We start from the raw sequence: 20,005 nt of genomic DNA, 5'->3' as shown, positions 1-20,005 counted from the left end.
TCTGCAGAACGCTAGAGTTTGGTGTGTGTGTGGGCGGGAGGCCTGCCCTGCTCCACAGAGGGGCTTCTAGCCAGACCTAAAGGTGTAGCTGCTACCGCTCTTCTCTGAAGGAGGGCGTGGCAGGAGGAGCAGCGAGAGGGGAGGAGGCGCTGATTGGCCAGAGGGTGGGAGGCAGGGAGTTTCCCACAATGCCCCGCTGCAGCCAGTGCAGCCGCCGATGGATGCTGCGGGAAGGTGCTGCCATTTGCAGCCGCTTGGACCAGCGGCTCGACGAAGGGGCTCCATTCTGGCTGCGACGGAAGCAGCCGCCCTCCGCCCTGCCTCTGTCCCCGGCTCAAGCCCATCTCCTGGGCTAGTAGTAGTTCCCCTCGCTTTTTCCTCTCCGCCGGCTGCTGCTGCTGCTGTCCTTTCAGCACCGCTATGAACCCTGCTTCAGCAGCCGGGGAGGAGAAGGGGGCTGCAGGAGGCGGCGGTCCCGGCGGCAGCACGTGCCGTGGGGCCGAAGGCGGCGGGGACCCTCGCAGTGCTCCCGCCACGGCGGCCGACCCAGAGGAGCCTGGGCTAACCGGTCAGAAGGAGGACTCTCTGGAAGAGAAGCTGAAGAGTTTAACCTTCAGGAAACAGGTGTCTTACAGGTGGGTGAAAGAAAGCGAGAAGGGGAGCATTGGCTTTTCTGGGTGGGCTTTGGCTCACCTGCCTCCTTTTCCCCCCTGCTCCATAATCAGCCTGGGAAGTTCTTTGGGGAGACCGCTCACCAAGTCTCCTGCCTGTTCCTCCCGGTGGCGTGGCTTTTGCATATTTCCCCACCGTCTCTTTTACTGAAGTGCAATAAGAAGCACCTTCTCGTTCTCCCCCCCTCCTACTCCTGTTTCAGTTGGGATGGTGTGATTTCCTCCCCTCTCCCCATTTACTTCCAGCCTCCCTGCGATGGTGGGAAAAGCGAGCTAAGGAGATACTCTCACTTTGAATTCAGACTAAGAACGTGTTTTGGGGGGCAATGAGTAGAAAAGGGGATCAAAATAAGGCATTCCCGTTCTTTGACCAGCCAGGACTCCTGTTTTTGAGAATATGGATAATTAACTTGGACAACTATCCTGGTTGCTTTTCATGGGGCAGGGAGGGTGTTTGAATGAAATCTGACCATTTGCCTTCCCCTTCTGGTCAACAATCACATCAAGGTGTGTTTGCCCTGAGAGATATCCTACAACTAAAACCAGTTTATAAGAACAGAATGTCTCTGTTTTATGTGTGTGTGTGTGTGTGTGTGTGTGTGTGTGTGTGGATAGATAGATAGATAGATAGATAGATAGATAGATAGATAGATAGATAGATAGATAGATAGAAAGAGAATATGTTTCTGTGTATATAGGCATTATGCTTACAATCGGGAAAACAGCCGTTAGCCAAGATCTTGTATTTCCTTTTTTTGTTTAATATGAAAGTGAGATGATAATAACGCTATTTAAAGTAGCGTGGCAAAGGGGTTTGCATTCCTTTACACAGACCTATCCTTTGTGGAGAGCATTAGGCATTTGATTCTGATAATATGTGATGCCATTAGGATTCTTGAGAGAATAGTGCAAGCACATAACGTTTGTGCTTGCACTGATCCATCATGGGAAACACGTAATATACTTAGTTAACGTTGCACAGAAAGGTAATTTTGTATGCCTTGAAATGCATTGTGACCTTTGGGAGTTACACTGTCAGAAAAAAATTGCAACCCACGTCAGAGATGAGGCTGAGGATAGCATCTTCTTTACCAATTCACCTTGCATGAAAAAAAATAAAATCCTGATCTTGTTTATGATCCTTCTTCAAACAAGCAAAGCTTCAGGGGGAAATGTCCATGTATGTAGACTTTAGGATTAGTCAGGGGGAGTTCAGCTTGCTCAGGAAATCATGTTATTTCGAAGACTTGATGCTTGAACTAAAAAAAAAGGGGAAATAAACTGAAACCAATATTGCTTTATTGGCACGGGGAGCTGGTGCAGTATTTCCCTGGAAAAACACTTATTTTGGGAAGCGCTGATGACTATTGAAAGCTTCAGGAGTCTTCCAAAGAACAAATGTTCATCTTCATTTTCAGCACCCCGGTGAATCATTATGTAAGTTTCAGTGTAAATTCAGTTGATAGTTACATTGCGTATCTACATCTAATGTTTAACAACTGAAGAGGCAGCTGAATCAGAGGTCAGCTAAATTCAATTACCTGGTAAAATGCATGAGTGTGTGCATTTTTAAACTGTTTGCTACAGTTTTCTCTAGTAAGCCACTAGATTCCAGCTTCTGTCTGCAAATGATTAAAAATTAGATCTGTGTCAATTGCAAGGCCAGCTTGGAGAGGCAAACAAGCAGCTTCTGAAAGCTATGGTTGAAACTCACCTCTCTGGTAATCTGTAGCCAGGTTCTTCCAGACAAACAGGCAGTGCAATTGTGCAATTCCCTTGACTCCAAAATGGGATTTTAGAGAAGCCTTGTTATTGTTGCCTTGTGTTTGTGCATTTCACGTGGTGTTTTTTTAAAAAAAAAAACAACTCGGCTATCCTACCCCTAAAAAAATTGAACAGAGGAAAAGAAAATAATTCAACAATCTTTTTGGATTGTGTACTGGATACTCCCTCTTGTCCAGAAGATGTTCCTTTATGGATATATGGGGATACACATGCATACATATACATATACATATACATACATACATACATACATACATACATACATGTTTGAGGGAAAATAATAACTATAATTCTTGATAGTCCCTGATCATCCACACAACTGAAAAACTAAATGGAATGCATAGGGATACAAGGTGAAGAGGCTCAAAATAACTTCAAATAAAGAGTCAATTCATAGAAGCACAAAAATTGCACGAAAGCAATGAGTGAAGTTAATACAAAAGAAGTAAAAACCATCAATTCGAACCACCATCATTCAAACTTTTTATCTGGACATCAAAGCTTTATTAATGTAAAAAAAGGTAAACGGAGAGAAAAAAACAAATACTCTTATTGAAATCAAGGAAATTATTCCCTTCACATAAGCAACCTCCTATTTTGGTAGGAGTTATTGGTTATTTTTCATAGCTGTTGGCTTATGATACACACAAGTCCTACCTGTTTTTATTTTATTTCATTTCACTGTTCTTTCCAATCCTTGCACATTGTAGTTCATTGCAAAGATTATTTGCTCAATGAATTACAAATGGGACACTTGCATAGGAAATGATAGTAATGGGTAACTTTTTGGGTACCATAGTTTCCCAACTGCTGGAAAATGCTGAAATCTAGAGAAAGTATTTTGAAGTTTGGATGGTTGTCATTCCAATCAGATTCTGTTCTGTGTTCAGAGGTGTAAAAAAGAAATTTCTAAAGCAGCTTGGAAAGCCTTGCAGAGTTTTCTGAACTATAGCATCCCCAGCAATGTGACTCCATGTACATCATTGGCTACTTCTTTTGACTTTGTAAAAAAAAAAAAAGACCCAATAGTTTGACTGATGAGCACAAAATCCAGAGTGATTAATTCTCAGTGGAGTGACCATCACCACAGATGATTTCTGTTGCTTGCCTGCTGTTCTGCTCTGCTTCTTTCTTTCCTTTTTTAATAATTACCACGAAGATCCATGTCAGACTTTCTTGTAGTAATGAATTGAAAGTGAGAGACATCAACGGGTAGCTTTGGTATTCCAGCAGTGATGGGTTGCAGGCGGTATGCCCCGGTACAGGCCTGCCCGGAGTACCGGGTACCATTCAAGTACAGTGCTCCAGAGGGCCCACCCGCCCGCATGAGCTCCTTACCTGTCCTTTAAGCCTTTGGCGCTTCCATGCACGCGCATGGAACATACTGCGCCTGCACAACGCTCTGCCAAGCAGCTGGAGCATCTCGGAGGCTTGCGGAGGCGTTGCAGGCAGGTACGATGCATGCGCACGCCGCGCATGTCCATGTGGGCAACGCCGGGCCCGTTCCAACTGTACCGGTTGGAACGGGGTCTGGAACCCACCACTGTATTCCAGGTATGGATGCAATGAAACAGCAGAGTGCAGATCGCTGTTGTTGATTGTGAACGTTGTGTGATTGTCTGTAGCCACGGCCTTTGAGGTTTCAACTGAAAGGAGGTTCTGTACTTCCTTGCATTGCCAAGCAAGAATAAAGTTTTTGGTGAACACAAAAGGCACAAAAGATTTGGCATACACCTATGAACTTGCCACGGATAGAAAGACACTACAGAGGGTGGTGAACACAGCACAAAATGTTGTGATGCCACTAGATGACATCTCTAGGGCTCGCTGCCTTAGAAGAGTGAGGAAAATCCTCAGGGACGACTCACACCCTGGTCACCACTTCTTTACCCTCCTACCATCAGGTAGGAGATATAGAAGCAAAGGCAGACGCAAAAACAGACTGAAGAACAGTTTTTTATCCGTGGGCTGCCAGACTCCGGAATGAAAAATAACCCCACAACAACCTAGTACGATTGACTTGTGGGCAGCCGCGACGTACAATAAATTCACATGGTGCAATAGGACTGGGTGTTTGTGAGTAGGATTCACTGAGCTAGGCATTCTTTTGTCTTTCACTGTGAAAGTATTGTATTGTGTTGAAGGGGGGGGGGTGCACGAAGGGAGGCTCAGCCAATCTCGTCGTACACATGTTGTACTCTGACAATAAAGGTTTGAATTGAATTGAATTGAACCCATCTTCTGCAACCCAGTATGAAAAAAAGGGGGAAAGGAGGTTTAACCCCCTGCCTTTCTTTACTCTGTGTTCCAACGGCGCCCTTCCTCCCCTATCATTGCTCTTTGCTGAATTGTTTGAGCATTAGCTATCATTAATAGTCACCTTGCAGTTACTTTGTAAAATGTTGGAGGAGAAAGCCTTGTAATCTGTGATGTGTCATCTAAGCAACCCCACCGTACTAAGAATAGCGCAGCTAAGGAGGGAAACGGGGGGAGGGGGGAGAGACTCAGGGAAAGAATTATGTTCTGCGACCCGTGTTCAAAGAAATGGACAATTACCTGCTCAGTCAGTTTTTCAGAAAGGAATGGGAAGGGATACCATCCAATTCTTCGTGTCAGGCAAGAATATTGGAATGCTATTTTCTTTAATATTTAGTATCTTGGCTCAGTTACTACCTGTAGCTTCATTCTAAAGCTCTGGCTGTACTCAGATGCTTTGATGGAGATAATCTATTTTTGTTGTTAGTTGCGAAGTCATGTCTAACCCATCGTGACCCCATGGATCTCCAGACCTTTGTGTCCTCTATCATCCTCCGGAGTCCATTTAAGCTCACACTCCTGCTTTGGTGACTCCATCCAGCCACCTTATTCTCTGTTGTCTCCTTCTTCTTTTGCCCTCAATCTTTCCCAGCATCAGGCTCTTCTCCAGTGAGTCCTTCCTTCTCATTAGGTGGCCAAAGTATTTGAGTTTCATCTTCAGGACTCGGCCCTGTAAAGAGCAATCAGGGTTGATCTCCTCTAGGACTGACCGGTTTGATCACCTTGCAGTCAAAGGGACTTGCAGGAGTCTTCTCCAGCACCATAGTTCAAAGGCCTTGATTCTTTGGCACTCAGCCTTTCTTATGGTCCAACTAATCCATTTACTGATGATCCAATCATTTCAATGAAACTCTGCCAGGTAATTCTTTTTTTAAAGGGACTATCTTTTGGATCAGAATAACAGCTGTAGAGGCCCCAGCAGCACTACCTGTTCTGCTACTGCCTGAAGCATCTATCGTGAAATGCCAGGGCTAAGAGGTCTTGATCTTGGTCTTGGCCTTCATTTTGTTGGGCTGAACCAATGGCTTGAATGTCTATGGAGATTCTCAGTCATCCAGGTCATGGTGATCCCAAAGGTGCTTTTTTCCCAAGTGGCAATTGGACTTTCTGGTTTTTCTTTGAAGACGTTTCACTTCTCATCCAAGAAGCTTTTGCAGCTCTGACTGGATGGTGGGGAATGGAAGGATATATACTCCTTGCAGACAGCTGGGCATTTGCATTCTTTTAGCAGGTCATTTAAGGTCATCTGGAAGTTTATCTGTGTCATCATGAGTGGTGCAAATGGGTGTGGAGCCTTCTTGGAACTGCTGCAAGGATTGTGTTGTAGATTGGAGATAGATGATGTAATAATAATAATAATAATAATAATAATAATAATAATAATAATAATAATAATAATTTATTAGATTTCTAGACCGCCCCCTCTCCCCGGAGGGACTATAAAACATCATCTACCTCCAATCTACAACACAATCTACAGCATGGTCCTTTCAACAGTTCCAATTTGCACTGCTGGGGCGACCCTGATGACACAGATAAACCTCCAGGTGACCTTAACGACCCGCTAAAAGAATGCAGATGTCCAGCTGTTGCAAGGAGTATAAATCCTTCCATTTCCCACATCCAGTCAGATCTGTAAGCAGCTTCTTGGATGAGAAGTGAAACCTCTTCAAAGAAAAAACAGAAAGTCCAATTGCCACTTGAAAAAAAAAAGCACCTTTGGGGCAATGTCTTGAATCTCAACTTTAATATCTTTGATTTCATGTATGGAAATCAAAAGTTTCCCCTGAGGGAGGAAGGAAGGCATTTGATTCAATAATAATAATAATAATAATAATAATAATAATAATAATAATAATAACAACAACAACAACAACAACAACAACAACAACCTCGCTATTTGAAAATTCTAAATTTACCTGACTTGAACATTCTGACTCTACAAAAAACCACCCTACTTGGAACAACTTATATCCTCCGACGTTACCTTAACAGTTCCTAGGTCCTTGGTTAGGACTCGAGCTGTTAGGCTACCAACCAGCCCCAAAGGCTGTGAATCTCACCAAAGATTAACCACATAATAATAATAATAATTAATAATAATAATAATAATAATAATAATAATAATAATAATAATAATAATAATAATATTATTCAACAATTGAATCGGGATCCATCTTGGAAACGAACCAGTTAATGTACAGTGCAGCCGCAATAGTCACTAATGAACTAGGCATTAAAATCAAAGCACCTAGTTACACAACAGAAAAAGCATCAAAGCCAAAGTGGAAAATCCGATTGGAACAAAAAGTCAAAAAATTAAGGGCAGATGCTAGCAATTTGAAGAACATGCGCAACGGCTTAGAAACAACAAAATTATAGATCAGCTAATCAGAAGGTATAGATTGGATACAAGAAACATCAATGAAGCTGTAGAGATTGTAAAACAGCAGATAACAGCAACAGCTAGGAAAATTGAAAGATATGAGGCACGAATCATCCAGTATAAACAAAATCAGCAATTTCGATCAGACCAACGGCGTTTTTATCAAAGTCTTAATGTGAATGATGACACCAAAAGTCAAAAACCAGAAAAGCAGGCCACAGTTGAATTCTGGAAAGAATTGTGGGAAAATGCAAAGGACTACAATAAGGAAGCAAAATGGATACATGACTTTGAGAAAAGCATTGGCAACAAACAAATGCAATTATTAGAAATAACAACTAAGATGGTCAAAAATCGAGTAAAAAAAGTAAAGAATTGGACATCACCTGGAAAGGACCAATTACATGGTTTCTGGCTCAAATATCTGACCAGTTTACATGCAATATTGGCCAGGCAACTGAATGAGATGTTACAAAATGGCCAAATTGATGAATGGTTGACAACTGGAAAAACATACTTGATTCAGAAAGATGCAACTAAAGGAACAATACCTGAAAACTACAGACCAATAACATGCTTGCCAACAACCTTTAAATTACTCACAGGCATTATTGCAGATAACATTATGGATTATTTGGAAACAAACAACATCTTGCCAGTAGAGCAAAAAGGCAACAAAAGAAGGAGTAGGGGCACAAAAGATCAGCTCCTAATTGATAAAATGATATTAGAAAATTGTAAGAAAAGAAAAACGAACTTGAATATGGTCTGGATTGATTATAAAAAAGCATTCGACTCATTGCCACATAGTTGGATCATAAAATGCTTAGAAACAACTGGCATTAGTAAAAATATTACATCCTTCACTGAAAAGGCGATGAAACAATGGAGAACTGAGTTGGCAGTAGGGAATGAGAACTACGGAATGGTCAATATCAAGCGAGGAATTTTCCAGGGTGATTCACTTTCACCTCTTCTCTTCATCATCGCGATGATCCCACTATCAGTAATCTTAAAAAAAATGAAATTAGGCTACCAAACAGCCAAAGAAGCTGAAAAAATTTCACATTTATTATATATGGATGATTTGAAACTCTATGGAAAGTCAGAAATAGAAATCCAATCACTGACAAACACAGTCCGAGTATTCAGCACCGATATTTCAATGCAGTTTGGCATGGAAAAATGCGCCACTGTATCCATAAAAAGGGGCAAAATCACTACGTGTGAGGGAATTGAAATGCCCAATGGCCAACTAATTAAATGCAATGAAAATGAAGCCTACAAATACTTAGGCATTTTGCAGCTGGATAACATCAAACATGGAGAAGTAAAAACTATTGTCAGGAGAGAGTACACCAACAGAGTTAGGAAAATTTTGAAATCTAAATTAAATGGTGGAAATACAATCAAGGCCATAAATACCTGGGCAATACCAGTTATAAGATACACAGCTGGTATAGTTAACTGGACACAAACTGATTTGGACATTTTGGACCGAAAAACCAGGAAACTAATGACAATGCACTACAGTTTACATCCACGTGGTGACACTGATAGACTATACCTGCCCCGAAAATCAGGTGGCAGAGGATTATTACAAGTGAAGCAAATAGTTGAAGAAGAAAAACATGCACTGGCTGATTATTTAAAAGAAAGTCAAGAACATCTATTAATCGAAGTAAAGAACAAAAATCTATTGAAGGCCCAACAGACGAAACAAGAATACAAAAAAGATGTGATAAAATTAAGAATGGAGAGTTGGCAGAACAAAGCATTGCATGGCCAATTTCTGGAAAAAATAAAAGATAAAGTGGACAGTGAAAAAACTTGGTTATGGTTAACAGCAGGTACATTAAAGAAAGAAACAGAGTCACTAATCCTGGCTGCGCAAGAACAAGCTATCCGTACAAATGCCATTAAGGCCAAAATCGAAAAATCCTCTGATGATGCCAAATGCAGACTCTGCAAAGAAGTTGATGAAACTGTTGACCACATACTCAGCTGCTGTAAAAAAATCGCGCAGACTGACTATAAAATGCGGCACAATTCAGTGGCACAAATGATCCACTGGAATTTGTGCAAAAATTATAATATTAAAACAGCAGCAAACTGGTGGGAACATAAGCCTGAAAAAGTCGTAGAGAGTCAGATGGTCAAGATCTTGTGGGATTTTCGCATACAAACGGATAAAATACTGGCGCATAATACACCAGACATCACACTGGTTGAGAAAAATAAGGTTACAATCATAGACATCGCAATACCAGGTGATAGCAGGGTTGCCGAGAAGGAATATGAAAAAATCGCGAAATACCAGGACTTAAAAATCGAAATCCAACGATTATGGCACAAACCAGCAGTGGTAATTCCAGTGGTAATCGGCACACTGGGTGCTATTCCAAAAGCACTGGAATTACATTTAAAACAGTTAAAAATTGACAAAATCACCATCAGTCAAATGCAAAAGGCTGCACTGCTTGGATCTGCACACATATTACAAAAATACGTTACGACGTCCTAGGCCCCTGGGTGGGGCCTGACTAGTAATTAATGCCAAATCCAGCAAAACAACTGGCCGCTGTGATACACTTCTGTTGATGCAATAATAATAATAATAATAATAATAATAATAATAATAATAATAATAATAATAATAATAATAATAATCAGACTCCAAGTGACTGTGGATGGTTTATTTCTATTTTATTCTGCAGTGCCTCTAGGGGGTCTCTCAGCCCCAGACGGCTGATTTTCAGGGTAAATAAATCTTCAGTTGGACGACACCGAGATGACACAGGTGGTGGAGAGGAACCCTTTCTTCATGCCCGCTACCGTTCAGACTAAAATTAAAATAGGATTCATAACTCTGCTCTATTATGTTTTAAATTAATCTTTTGCTCATGGTGCAAGCATTGCCTTGAGTCTCCAACATACAGAGGCAGCTTGGGAATAATCACGGACATAAATACAGTCAAGGACGGGATTGCAGATACCTTGCTAATTTACAAGCACAGAGATTCTTAGTCAAACCTTCATTCTTTGACTGAGGAAACAAAGCTGGTTACGCTCTACTGCAAAGATGACATATGTCCAGAGGACTTTCCCTGGGGCAGCTAACTACAGGCAAGCACGGTAGACAGCCTTAATGTACCGTATATTGAGTAGGGTGCCCAGAAGATGGCAGCAAAGCGATACAGAAAACACATCGTTTGCTGCTGTCCTCTGGTTGTCTGGATTTTTGCATCCCAAAACTGGTAGCCCACAAGCTGCTAGATTGTTCACTTTGAAGATATTTCTTCTGAGCTGCCACTGCTGTAGTTCTGTTTTGATCTAGGCTTCACAAAAGCAGACTCCTTGTCCCGACAAAACCCCTTTTTTTATTAAGCTAATGTGAATTCCTCTCATTCACATCCAGCAAAGTCTTGGCAAACAGTCTTTCCAGGGTGAATTAACCATCACAGACCTTATCAGGCTTCAGGAGCTGCCAGGTTGATATCTTCCAAACATAATGCTGTACAAGAAAATACTCGGCAAGGAGTCTCTGAGGGTCATGATCAAATCTTCACACTAATTAAATGAACCAATTGTCTCCTGCAAACTCCACTCCCCTTTCGCTCCTCTTTATTCCCTATGGGAGAGGCCATTCACCATCCATCTATGCCGAGTCGGCCCTTGTTTCTTAACTGTTCCTTTCTCCTGGCAGCTCTGTGCATGTGCTCAATGGGAGCAGGCTCCAGCTGTTCTTCTGCCCCACTGATCTCCAACTCCAAAGGCAGCTGGTAACTGTCAGACGGCCCTGGCTCCATCTCTGCCTCTGATGCAGGACATTCATCAGAGCCTTCCCCAGACACCAGGACTGGCCTAAGTTCCTCCCCAGCCTCCTCACTGTCTGAGTCTGCCACCAGCTCTGCTAGCCGCTGGTGGGCCACAACAGGTTCCTTTCTGGCAGTGACATATGTTCCACTTCCTCAAGCCATTAACTCTTCCACTGATGACCAATGTTAGGATGAGACCAGTTTGTCCACTTGATTGCTTATTCCCTGCGGAGGTGACCTTATAATTGCTTGTTAACCCCATAAGGAAATGCACAAGAAGTGTTGGAAAAATGTCCACCAGCTTTCCAGGTAGGCGGTTAAATTTTCACCTGAGTATGCTGTAAGAAACCTCAAGATAAAAACTCATTAACTATTGATTTGGCCATGCAAATGGAATCATAAATACATGCCCATCTACCCACCAGTATACTTAGTCCAAGACCATAAATTAAAACTAAGTGCCAAGCAAAAAGATGTATTGGACCAAACATTAACCGAGGCTCATTGCTGTTTGTTTCTAACGCGACAGCCTCAGCATGAATATTAATTTTAATGGAGACCAGTGTTCTTACGATCCTTTCAAGGAAAGAGACTGTTAAGAAGTGGAATACTTGCACACCAACAAAATCCTACGAAGGTATTGCCAACCTGTTTTCGACCAGGAGCTGTACATAGCTTTTGAGTAACGTGCTGTAAGCTGTTCTGAATGTTTCTAAAAATGAAGTTAAACCAATGCAATAAATATGATCATTTTCCATACCTTTAATAACTATTTTTTTTTTTAAGATTCGACAGCAGCTTTGGAAGTGGCTCTGAGGGCTAAACCAAGGTTGTAGGTAGGGTCAACTTATGCATTCCTGGCTGGGGAAGGTTCTGGCTGCTGCTACTGCCGATTCACTCAGGGACATGCTACGTACATGCTTAATGTGCACTATGCGCACATCTGCAGTACAAAAACCATTGAAAAAACATAATGGCGGCGGCTGTGGTGCCGCCGATAGAACCAGTTAGGAGGCGTGGCAGGCTGAGTTACTACATACGCGTCCGAACTGGTCCGAACCGGTAGGAACCCACTTCTGATTCCTGGTTTAGATCAATCCATTTCAGAGACCGATACCTTACCCAAACATCCGCCATCTTTTTAAAAATTGCTTTCATACATGCATATCATACATTTCCTTTCTATGTTGAGCAGTGTGCTCTCTAGGTGTTCAAGGTCTTAACATACAAGCATACAAACATCTTCATCATTATGAATATATATATATATATATATATATATATATATATATATATATATATATATATATATATATATATATATATATATATATATATACATACATACATACATACATACATACATACATACATACATACATACACATACATACATACATATACATACATACAGTGGGGCAAAAAAGTATTTAGTCAACCACCAATTGTGCAAGTTCTCCCACTTAAAAAGATGAGAGAGGCCTGTAATTGGCATCATAGGTAGACCTCAACTGTGAGAGACAAAATGTAAAAAAAAAAGACCAAACAATCACATTGGCTGATTTGGAAATAATTTATTTGCAAATTATGCTGGAAAATAAGTATTTGGTCAGTATCAAAAGTTCATCTCAATATTTCGTTATATATCCTTTGTTGGCAATGACAGAGGTCAAACGTTTTCTGTAAGTCTTCATAAGGTTGGCACACACTGTTGCTGGTATGTTGGCCCATTCCTCCATGCAGATCTCCTCTAAAGCAGTGATGTTTTGGGGCTGTCGCTGGGCAACACGGACTTTCAACTCCCTCCAAAGGTTTTCTATGGGGTTGAGATCTGGAGACTGGCTAGGCCACTCCAGGACCTTCTTACGAAGCCACTCCTTCATTGCCCGGGCAGTATGTTTGGAATCATTGTCATGTTAAAAGACCCAGCCACGTTTCATCTTCAATGCCCTTGCTGATGGAAGGAGGTTTGCACTCAAAATCTCACAATACATGGCCCCATTCATTCTGTCCTGTACACGGATCAGTCGTCCTAGTCCCTTTGCAGAAAAACAGCCCCAAAGCATGATGTTGCCACCCCCGTGCTTCACAGTAGGTATGGTGTTCTTTGGATGCAACTCAGCATTCTCTCTCCTCCAAACACGACGAGTTGTGTTTCTACCAAACAGTTCTATTTTGGTTTCATCTGACCATATGACATTCTCCCAATCCTCTTCTGGATCATTCAAATGCTCTCTAGCAAACTTCAGATGGGCCCGGACATGGACTGACTTAAGCCGGGGAACACGTCTGGCACTGCAGGATCTGAGTCCCTGGCGGCGTAGTGTGTTACTGATGGTAGCCTTTGTTACGTTGGTCCCAGCTCTCTGCAGGTCATTCACTAGGTCCCCCGGTGTGATCCTGGGATTTTTGCTCACCGTTCTTGGGATCATTTTGAGCCCACGGGGTGAGATCTTGCGTGGAGCCCCAGATCGAGGGAGATTATCAGTGGTCTTGTATGTCTTCCATTTTCTAATTATTGCTCCCACAATTGATTTGTTCACACCAAGCTGCTTGCCTATTGCAGGTTCAGTCTTCCCAGCCTGGTGCAGGTCTACAATTTTGTTTCTGGTGTCCTTTGACAGCTCTTTGGTCTTCACCATAGTGGAGTTTGGAGTGTGACTGTTTGAGGTTGTGGACAGGTGTCTTTTATACTGATGACAAGTTCGAACGGGTGCCATTGATACAGGTAATGAGTGCAGGACAGAGGAGCCTCCTAAAGAAGAAGGTACAGGTCTGTGAGAGCCAGAAATCTTGCTTGTTTGTAGGTGACCAAATACTTATTTTCCAGCATAATTTGCAAATAAATTATTTCCAAATCAGCCAATGTGATTGTTTGGTCTTTTTTTTTACATTTTGTCTCTCACAGTTGAGGTCTACCTATGATGCCAATTACAGGCCTCTCTCATCTTTTTAAGTGGGAGAACTTGCACAATTGGTGGTTGACTAAATACTTTTTTGCCCCACTGTATATATATATATTTTTAGTATATATTTTAGTATATATTTTAGTATATATTTTAGTATATATTTTAGTATATATTTTAGTATATATTTTAGTATATATTTTAGTATATATTCACACAAACACGAAGCCGAAAACATCAGCCTGAAGTGTTTTTTGGCTTTGGGGCATGTCCACCACATATGGTAGTATGAGCCTGGTGTCTGATTGCATTTCCAACATTTAACCAATTTGTTTTTATACATGTTAATGCTAATCTTGCAGGTGAGTAATGCCCTCTGTATAACATTTTATAGAGGTTTTCTTTGAATGCTGTTGACATTGTAAGTTTATGATTTCTATTCCATAATTTCTCCCACCTCTCCAAAATTCTTAGCAACACCCAGCATCTCGATGGATAGACCAGATCAAAATATTATTTCACAATTAAGTCTGGCTTTCTAAGCAGTGGCTGTAGAATGGGCTGAGACTGGGAAATAAACTGGAACTGCACAAACTTCAAAAGCCAAGTAGGGTTGATCTCGATTAGTACTTGTTGGAAGAAATGTCCTTCTGGGTTCAGCTCCTAATGGGGAAAAAGACACTGGAAACGTGGAGATTGCTTGGAACGATGGTTGTCAGGACCACATGGTTTGAGGTCCTGAACAGAAAAGGTGATCACATGCTTCAAGATGTTGGATGAAGAAGAAAAGAGAGAAAAGAAGGGCCTTGCTGGGTTTTTTATACTTTCTGTTCAGCCCCACCTCTATTTCCTGTTCCTGTGTAAGAAATGTATTCTGATTGGTTGTCAGACTCCCATGGGACCATGCAGGAGCAACTCTCTAGGCTTGTGTTTTGAATCCAAATTTGGTTGAGTTTCCAGATGCGTGAGTTTCTGTAGGTTAATTCTACCTTTGTTATGTAGACTAAACTAGCTCAGGGCCCCTAATGGCCCATTGGGAAAGGTGAGGGCTATTAAGAGTGAGTCTGTTTCCTGCCTAAAAACATTTCTGATCTCCATTTCTCCATTTCTGATCCAGGGAAATATAATATTCTGCCTTTTCAATATTTCCAGGATATTTCATTTTCCTAGGAGTGGGGTGGGTTCTAACTTCCTACATACCTAGGAGTACTACACAGGAAAATTCAGGGGTGTACACTAAAATGAGAAAAAAATATGGAAGAAAGCAACGGCTTGTTACTTCATATAAGTAGTCCCCAGTGACGTGCAGTCAGGTGAGGCAAGTGAGGCACAGCCTCACCACTCTCATCATGAAAAAAAAGTAAAAGGAAAAAGCTGAGCTAGTTGCTGCCTCACCGTGGATGACTCTGCTTAACCTCACTGGTGCTCTCCCTCCCCAAGTGTAGTGACTTCCTCCCCAGGCCCCCATTCATTTCTCTCTCTCACACACACAGCTGGATAAAACTATATAAAAATCTAGCCCAGCTTCACTGATTACAAGTTTGAAAAGGCAAAGTGGCTCCACCTGCAATCAAACTACACTTGGGGAGGGAGAGCACAAGCGAGCACTGAGGAGGCCACAGGAGGAGGCAGGAAGCCAGGCAAAGAGCCATGCTGTAGTACACACACTTCCCCCCAGCCTCTTTCTTTTGGAAGGCTCGGCTGGGCTCCCCTCCGGCTTCTCTGCCTCTCCTCTCACCCCAGCCTGCCAGCAGGAGGTGGTGGGTGGGCTTTATTGTGTTCCAGGCATTTCCCACCCAGACAGCAGGCTGCATTTGCAATGGTAGAGGTGTTTGGGAAAGGCAGCAGGGGAATGGGGGGGGGGATGGCAGAGGAGCTGCTTTCAAGCCACTGGAAAAGATATCCAATCCAACTTTTGTGTGTGTGGGGGTTTGTTTGAGAGTGAGTGAGAGAGGGAAGGGGTAGGAGAGATAGTCCAATCCAACTTTTGTGTGTGTGTGTGTGTGTGTGTGTGTGTGTGTGTGTTTGAGACAGGGGGAGGAAGGGAGAGAGGGAGGAAGGAGGGGAAGGAGAAGAAAAAGAAAAAGAAAGAAGGAGCAAGGGAGAAAAACAAATGCTGTCGCTTTAAATTGGAACTGAGCATGCCTGGTTGTGGAATTCTGGGAGTTGAAGTCCACAAGTCTAAAAATATTTGAAACCCAGCACTGTGTCAGTGCCTCACCAGTCATAAACCTCACCGCACGTCACTGGTAGTCCCAACTTACAGGAGTTCATTTAGTGACCATTGGAAGTTACAACGTCACTGGAAAAAAAGTGATGGCCATTTTTCACACTCGCGATTATTGCAGCTTCCCCACGGTCACATGATCAAAATTCAGACATTTGGCAACTGGTTCATATTTATGACGGTCTCAATGTCCCGGGGTTTTGTGATCCCCTTGTGCAACCTTCTGACGAGCAAAGTCAATGGGGAAGCAAGATTCACTTAACAACCATGCGACTAATTTGACAAGTGCAGCGATTCGCTTAACAAATGTGGCAAGAAAAGTCATAAAATGGGACAAAACTCACTTTACTAATTTCTCACTTAGCAACATCAATTCTGGGATCAATTGTGACATTATAAGTTGAGGACTTCCAGTATTTTTGCCCAGAACTATGTGGACTTATTCATGAATGAAGCTTGAAACGCAGTTAACTTTCCTTTATTTCCCAATTATCTTGAACACGACACCATCTCCTAATATTACAACGCTCCTTGTTATATGCTAACTGTGCCTTCAAACACTCATTTCACAAAGACACCAGGTCTTAGCCAGCTTCTGGAACCTTTCCTCCACTAAATATAGAACAACAGCACAACATTAAATATCTTCTGAGATTCTAACCCATTTTCTTTCTCTGCTCCTATTTTCCACCCTTATTAGTAATGTCCCTGTTTGGCATAAAGAGCCCCCTGCTAGTTGGAATAATGAAACCAGGGTAGATAGATGAATCTGACTATGAAGGCAGCATGGTACGTCTCTGTATTTAGTTCCCTTGTGCCACACAATATATTCTTCTGCATTGAAGAGCAAAAGCAGGCATAGAACTGAATTATATATTTAGATCCAGTAAGAAATATGTATATATGGAGAGAGGGACGAATGGCAGCTGTTACTCATCTTCTTTCTCAGTGTGTGGGCATTCATATCTTAGATACAGAAGACATATAGAGCTACCTTTAAATAACAACTTCTTGAGTTTTATTATTAGTTGCGCTTGAGTTGCCAACCTGCAGAAGGAAAAAAACGTTTCTGTAGCTTTGGATTTCTGCATCTTAATTTCTTTTAAAACATACTTATCCCTTACGGATTTCCCCCTTTCTGGCACTTATACCAGTCTCTACACATGCTTCAATCTAAATACATTGTTGTTGTTTTGCCCCCAACAGCACTACAAAGATGAAATTCCTCCCCTTCCAATTCCTTCCTGCTCATTTACTTACAATTACTGGCTTAAAAAGGATGGTGCTGTGATACATTTTCAAATGTAAATAACTCCATCGTGTACAGGAAGATCTATCCGAATTGCTGGCAGAGGCAGTAAGAACCTTAGAACAATTATATGTACCTTTATAGCTTTCAAATGGTTGGCTTGGGGCTGTGCTCTGCAGGTATTATGTATGCTGGCTTTTAGCAAACCACATTCATGTTTACCTGTGGATAGTAAAAAGAAAAAAAAAACTTCCTGGAAAATAGTTTGGGTCCCTGCAAAGGAGCCTAATAACTTAAGCCAGGGGTGTCCAAACTTGGTAACTTTAAGACTTGTGGACTTCAACTGCAAGCTGGCTGGGGAATTCTGGGAGTTGAAGTCCACAAGTCTTAAAGTTGCCAAGTTTGGACACCCCTGACTTAAGCAGACCTTGCACTGGCATGAAAATGCTAGGAAGAAAAGAAAGAAAAGCGGTAACTGGAAAAAGAAGGGGAAGGAAAGCAGGAGAGGAACGGCAGGAAAAATGTCAGAAGAAAGAAAATCTTTGAAGTCCCCTCTTTTTGTCACAACTGAACATAAGCAAGGGCTCAGCAGGTTCTATTACCACGCCAGCCCCCAACCTTGGGGGCATGGCGGTCTGGAGGGGTGGGGGGCAGAGGGGAACTTGGCCATGTGAGCACCAGCAACTTGTGCATACAGCAGGCCAGCGCACACCACTTGCATGAATGTCCATGCAGCTCAACTTGCATGAGTTGGGCTGTGTGTGTGTGTGTGTGTGTGTGTGTGTGTGTGTACATGTGCTGGTCTGCTGCTCGTGCAAGTCGAGCTGTGTGCACACGCGTGCATGCCAACCTGCTGCTTACACGACCTGGTTCTGAATAGGCCACAGCCTGGTAGTGGGTCACTGCGCAAGGGTTAGTGACCCTTGTATTAGCAGTTTCTAAATAGAATAGAATGATTTATTGTTCAAGTGTAATTAAACACACAAGGAATTTGTCTCCGGTGCAGAAGCTCTCAGTTTACATACAACAATAGTGATAGATCATTATGGTAGTCATTGTAAAAATACATTCATCCTAAAACATCACATACAACACTTAGTGATAGTCATGGATACTAGATAAGCAATCAACAGAAATCATCGTAGGTTACTAATTAAACAATTTAAATTGTAAGCTACAAGCAACAAAATTATAGTCATAAGAAGGTAAGGAGATAAGTAACGAGGAAGATGAGAATAATGATGGTAAGACTGCCTTTCTAGATAATTTGACAGTGTTGTGGGAATTAGTTGTTTAGCAGAGTGATGGCATGGGGGAAAAAAAACCTGTCGTTGTGTTCTAGCTCCTAAGCATCCTTTGAATGTCAAGGAACACATGTAACTCTTGATTTACAACAACAATGAACCCCAGAATGTTGCTTGTGAGTCACTGCAGTGGTAAGACGAAGCACTTACACAACCAGACTTGATTTTACGACCATATTTATTATTGTCATAAAGCATGTTACCATGGTTAAAAGGTGAATCTAGCATATCTAATGGGTGCTTCTGCTGGAAAATGGCAAAAAAGTCGCAAGTCCAGTCATATGACCACAGGATGCTGTAACCAATCATACATGTAATAGCTTAATTTAATTGGGAAGTGGATTGCCGAGTTCCTGAAATGTCATTACATGGCTGTGTGTGTGTGCGGGTGTGTGCGTGTGGCAGTTGCAAACTTTGAAGTAAGTATCTTTTTTTGAAGACTGTTGCAACATTGAACGGTTGTTAAGGAAGCCTACTTTTACCTCAAAGTACCAGCCACAAATACAGCTAAACTTCAGGTTCCAAGTAACAAACCCATTGGTTCAACCCTGAAGCTGGTCTTACTGAGGCCATGTTGAGACTTCAATGCTAACACTAACATTACGGCTATCAGTTCTGAGCTGCTGGAATCCAGATGACCACCAGGTGGCAGAAAAGAGTAAGGGGCTGACTGTATCTGCTGCCATCTGGTAGTCATCTGGATTTTTGCAATCCAGTATGGGTAATGTGTTGAGCAATATGGAAATGATCAAAATGTATGGCAGCCATTAGGAAAGCAGGAACCTAGCTCTGGAAAACAGGAAGGAGTTAGAAAGAAGCTCAGATAGGTCGACCTTGACTCTCTGTGATATGAGAGGAAGGGAAGGGAACAGGCTTTTTTGGGCTTTTTAAATCTGTTATTATAATCTCTGTCAATAAAGAAGAAATCTAGCCTTCCACATGGTGTTTGTTTCCTGATGTGGGCTGATATAAACCTATGTAGCACCCACCCCTCGGCTAGAAAAATAAAATATTGTAGGAGATATTAAAAAGGCAGAATATTATATTTCCCTGGATGAGAAATGGAGAAACATGGGTTTAGGCAGGAAATAGACTCACTCTTAATAGGCTCCACCATCCTCAATAACCCACAGAAGATGTCCGCAGTTAAGAGATAAAGAGATAGCTAGGTCTATTCATAGGCTCACCCAAGATCCAACAAAGGTAGGATTAGCCCTCTACCCATCTAGCAACAGAACTCAATCACATGGCACCTGGGAAGATTACATCATCCAGCAAGGCTCAACCAAACTTGGGACTCAGGGCAGCCTACAGAGTTGCCCTCGCATGGCCCAATCAGAATA

The 20,005-nt window shown here is 42.0% G+C and overlaps 1 protein-coding gene across 1 annotated transcript in view; it reads left to right on the top strand.

Moving 5' to 3' along the window:
• The first annotated feature begins 318 nt into the window (after positions 1-318).
• Positions 319-20,005, top strand: part of DGKI (diacylglycerol kinase iota) — a 309,532-nt gene continuing 289,845 nt past the window's right edge. The window contains exon 1 of the mRNA XM_081957046.1: positions 319-635. Coding sequence (XP_081813172.1) covers positions 421-635 — 215 coding nt within the window. The 5' untranslated portion in view covers positions 319-420. The remainder of the gene's footprint in view (positions 636-20,005) is intronic.

This window comes from Natrix helvetica, assembly GCF_964273705.1.
Source record: "Natrix helvetica genome assembly, chromosome: 6".
In the NCBI taxonomy this organism is placed as follows: Eukaryota; Metazoa; Chordata; class Lepidosauria; order Squamata; family Natricidae; genus Natrix; species Natrix helvetica.
Note: the sequence above shows the minus strand (reverse complement) of the source record. Positions and strands in the feature narration are given on the sequence as shown.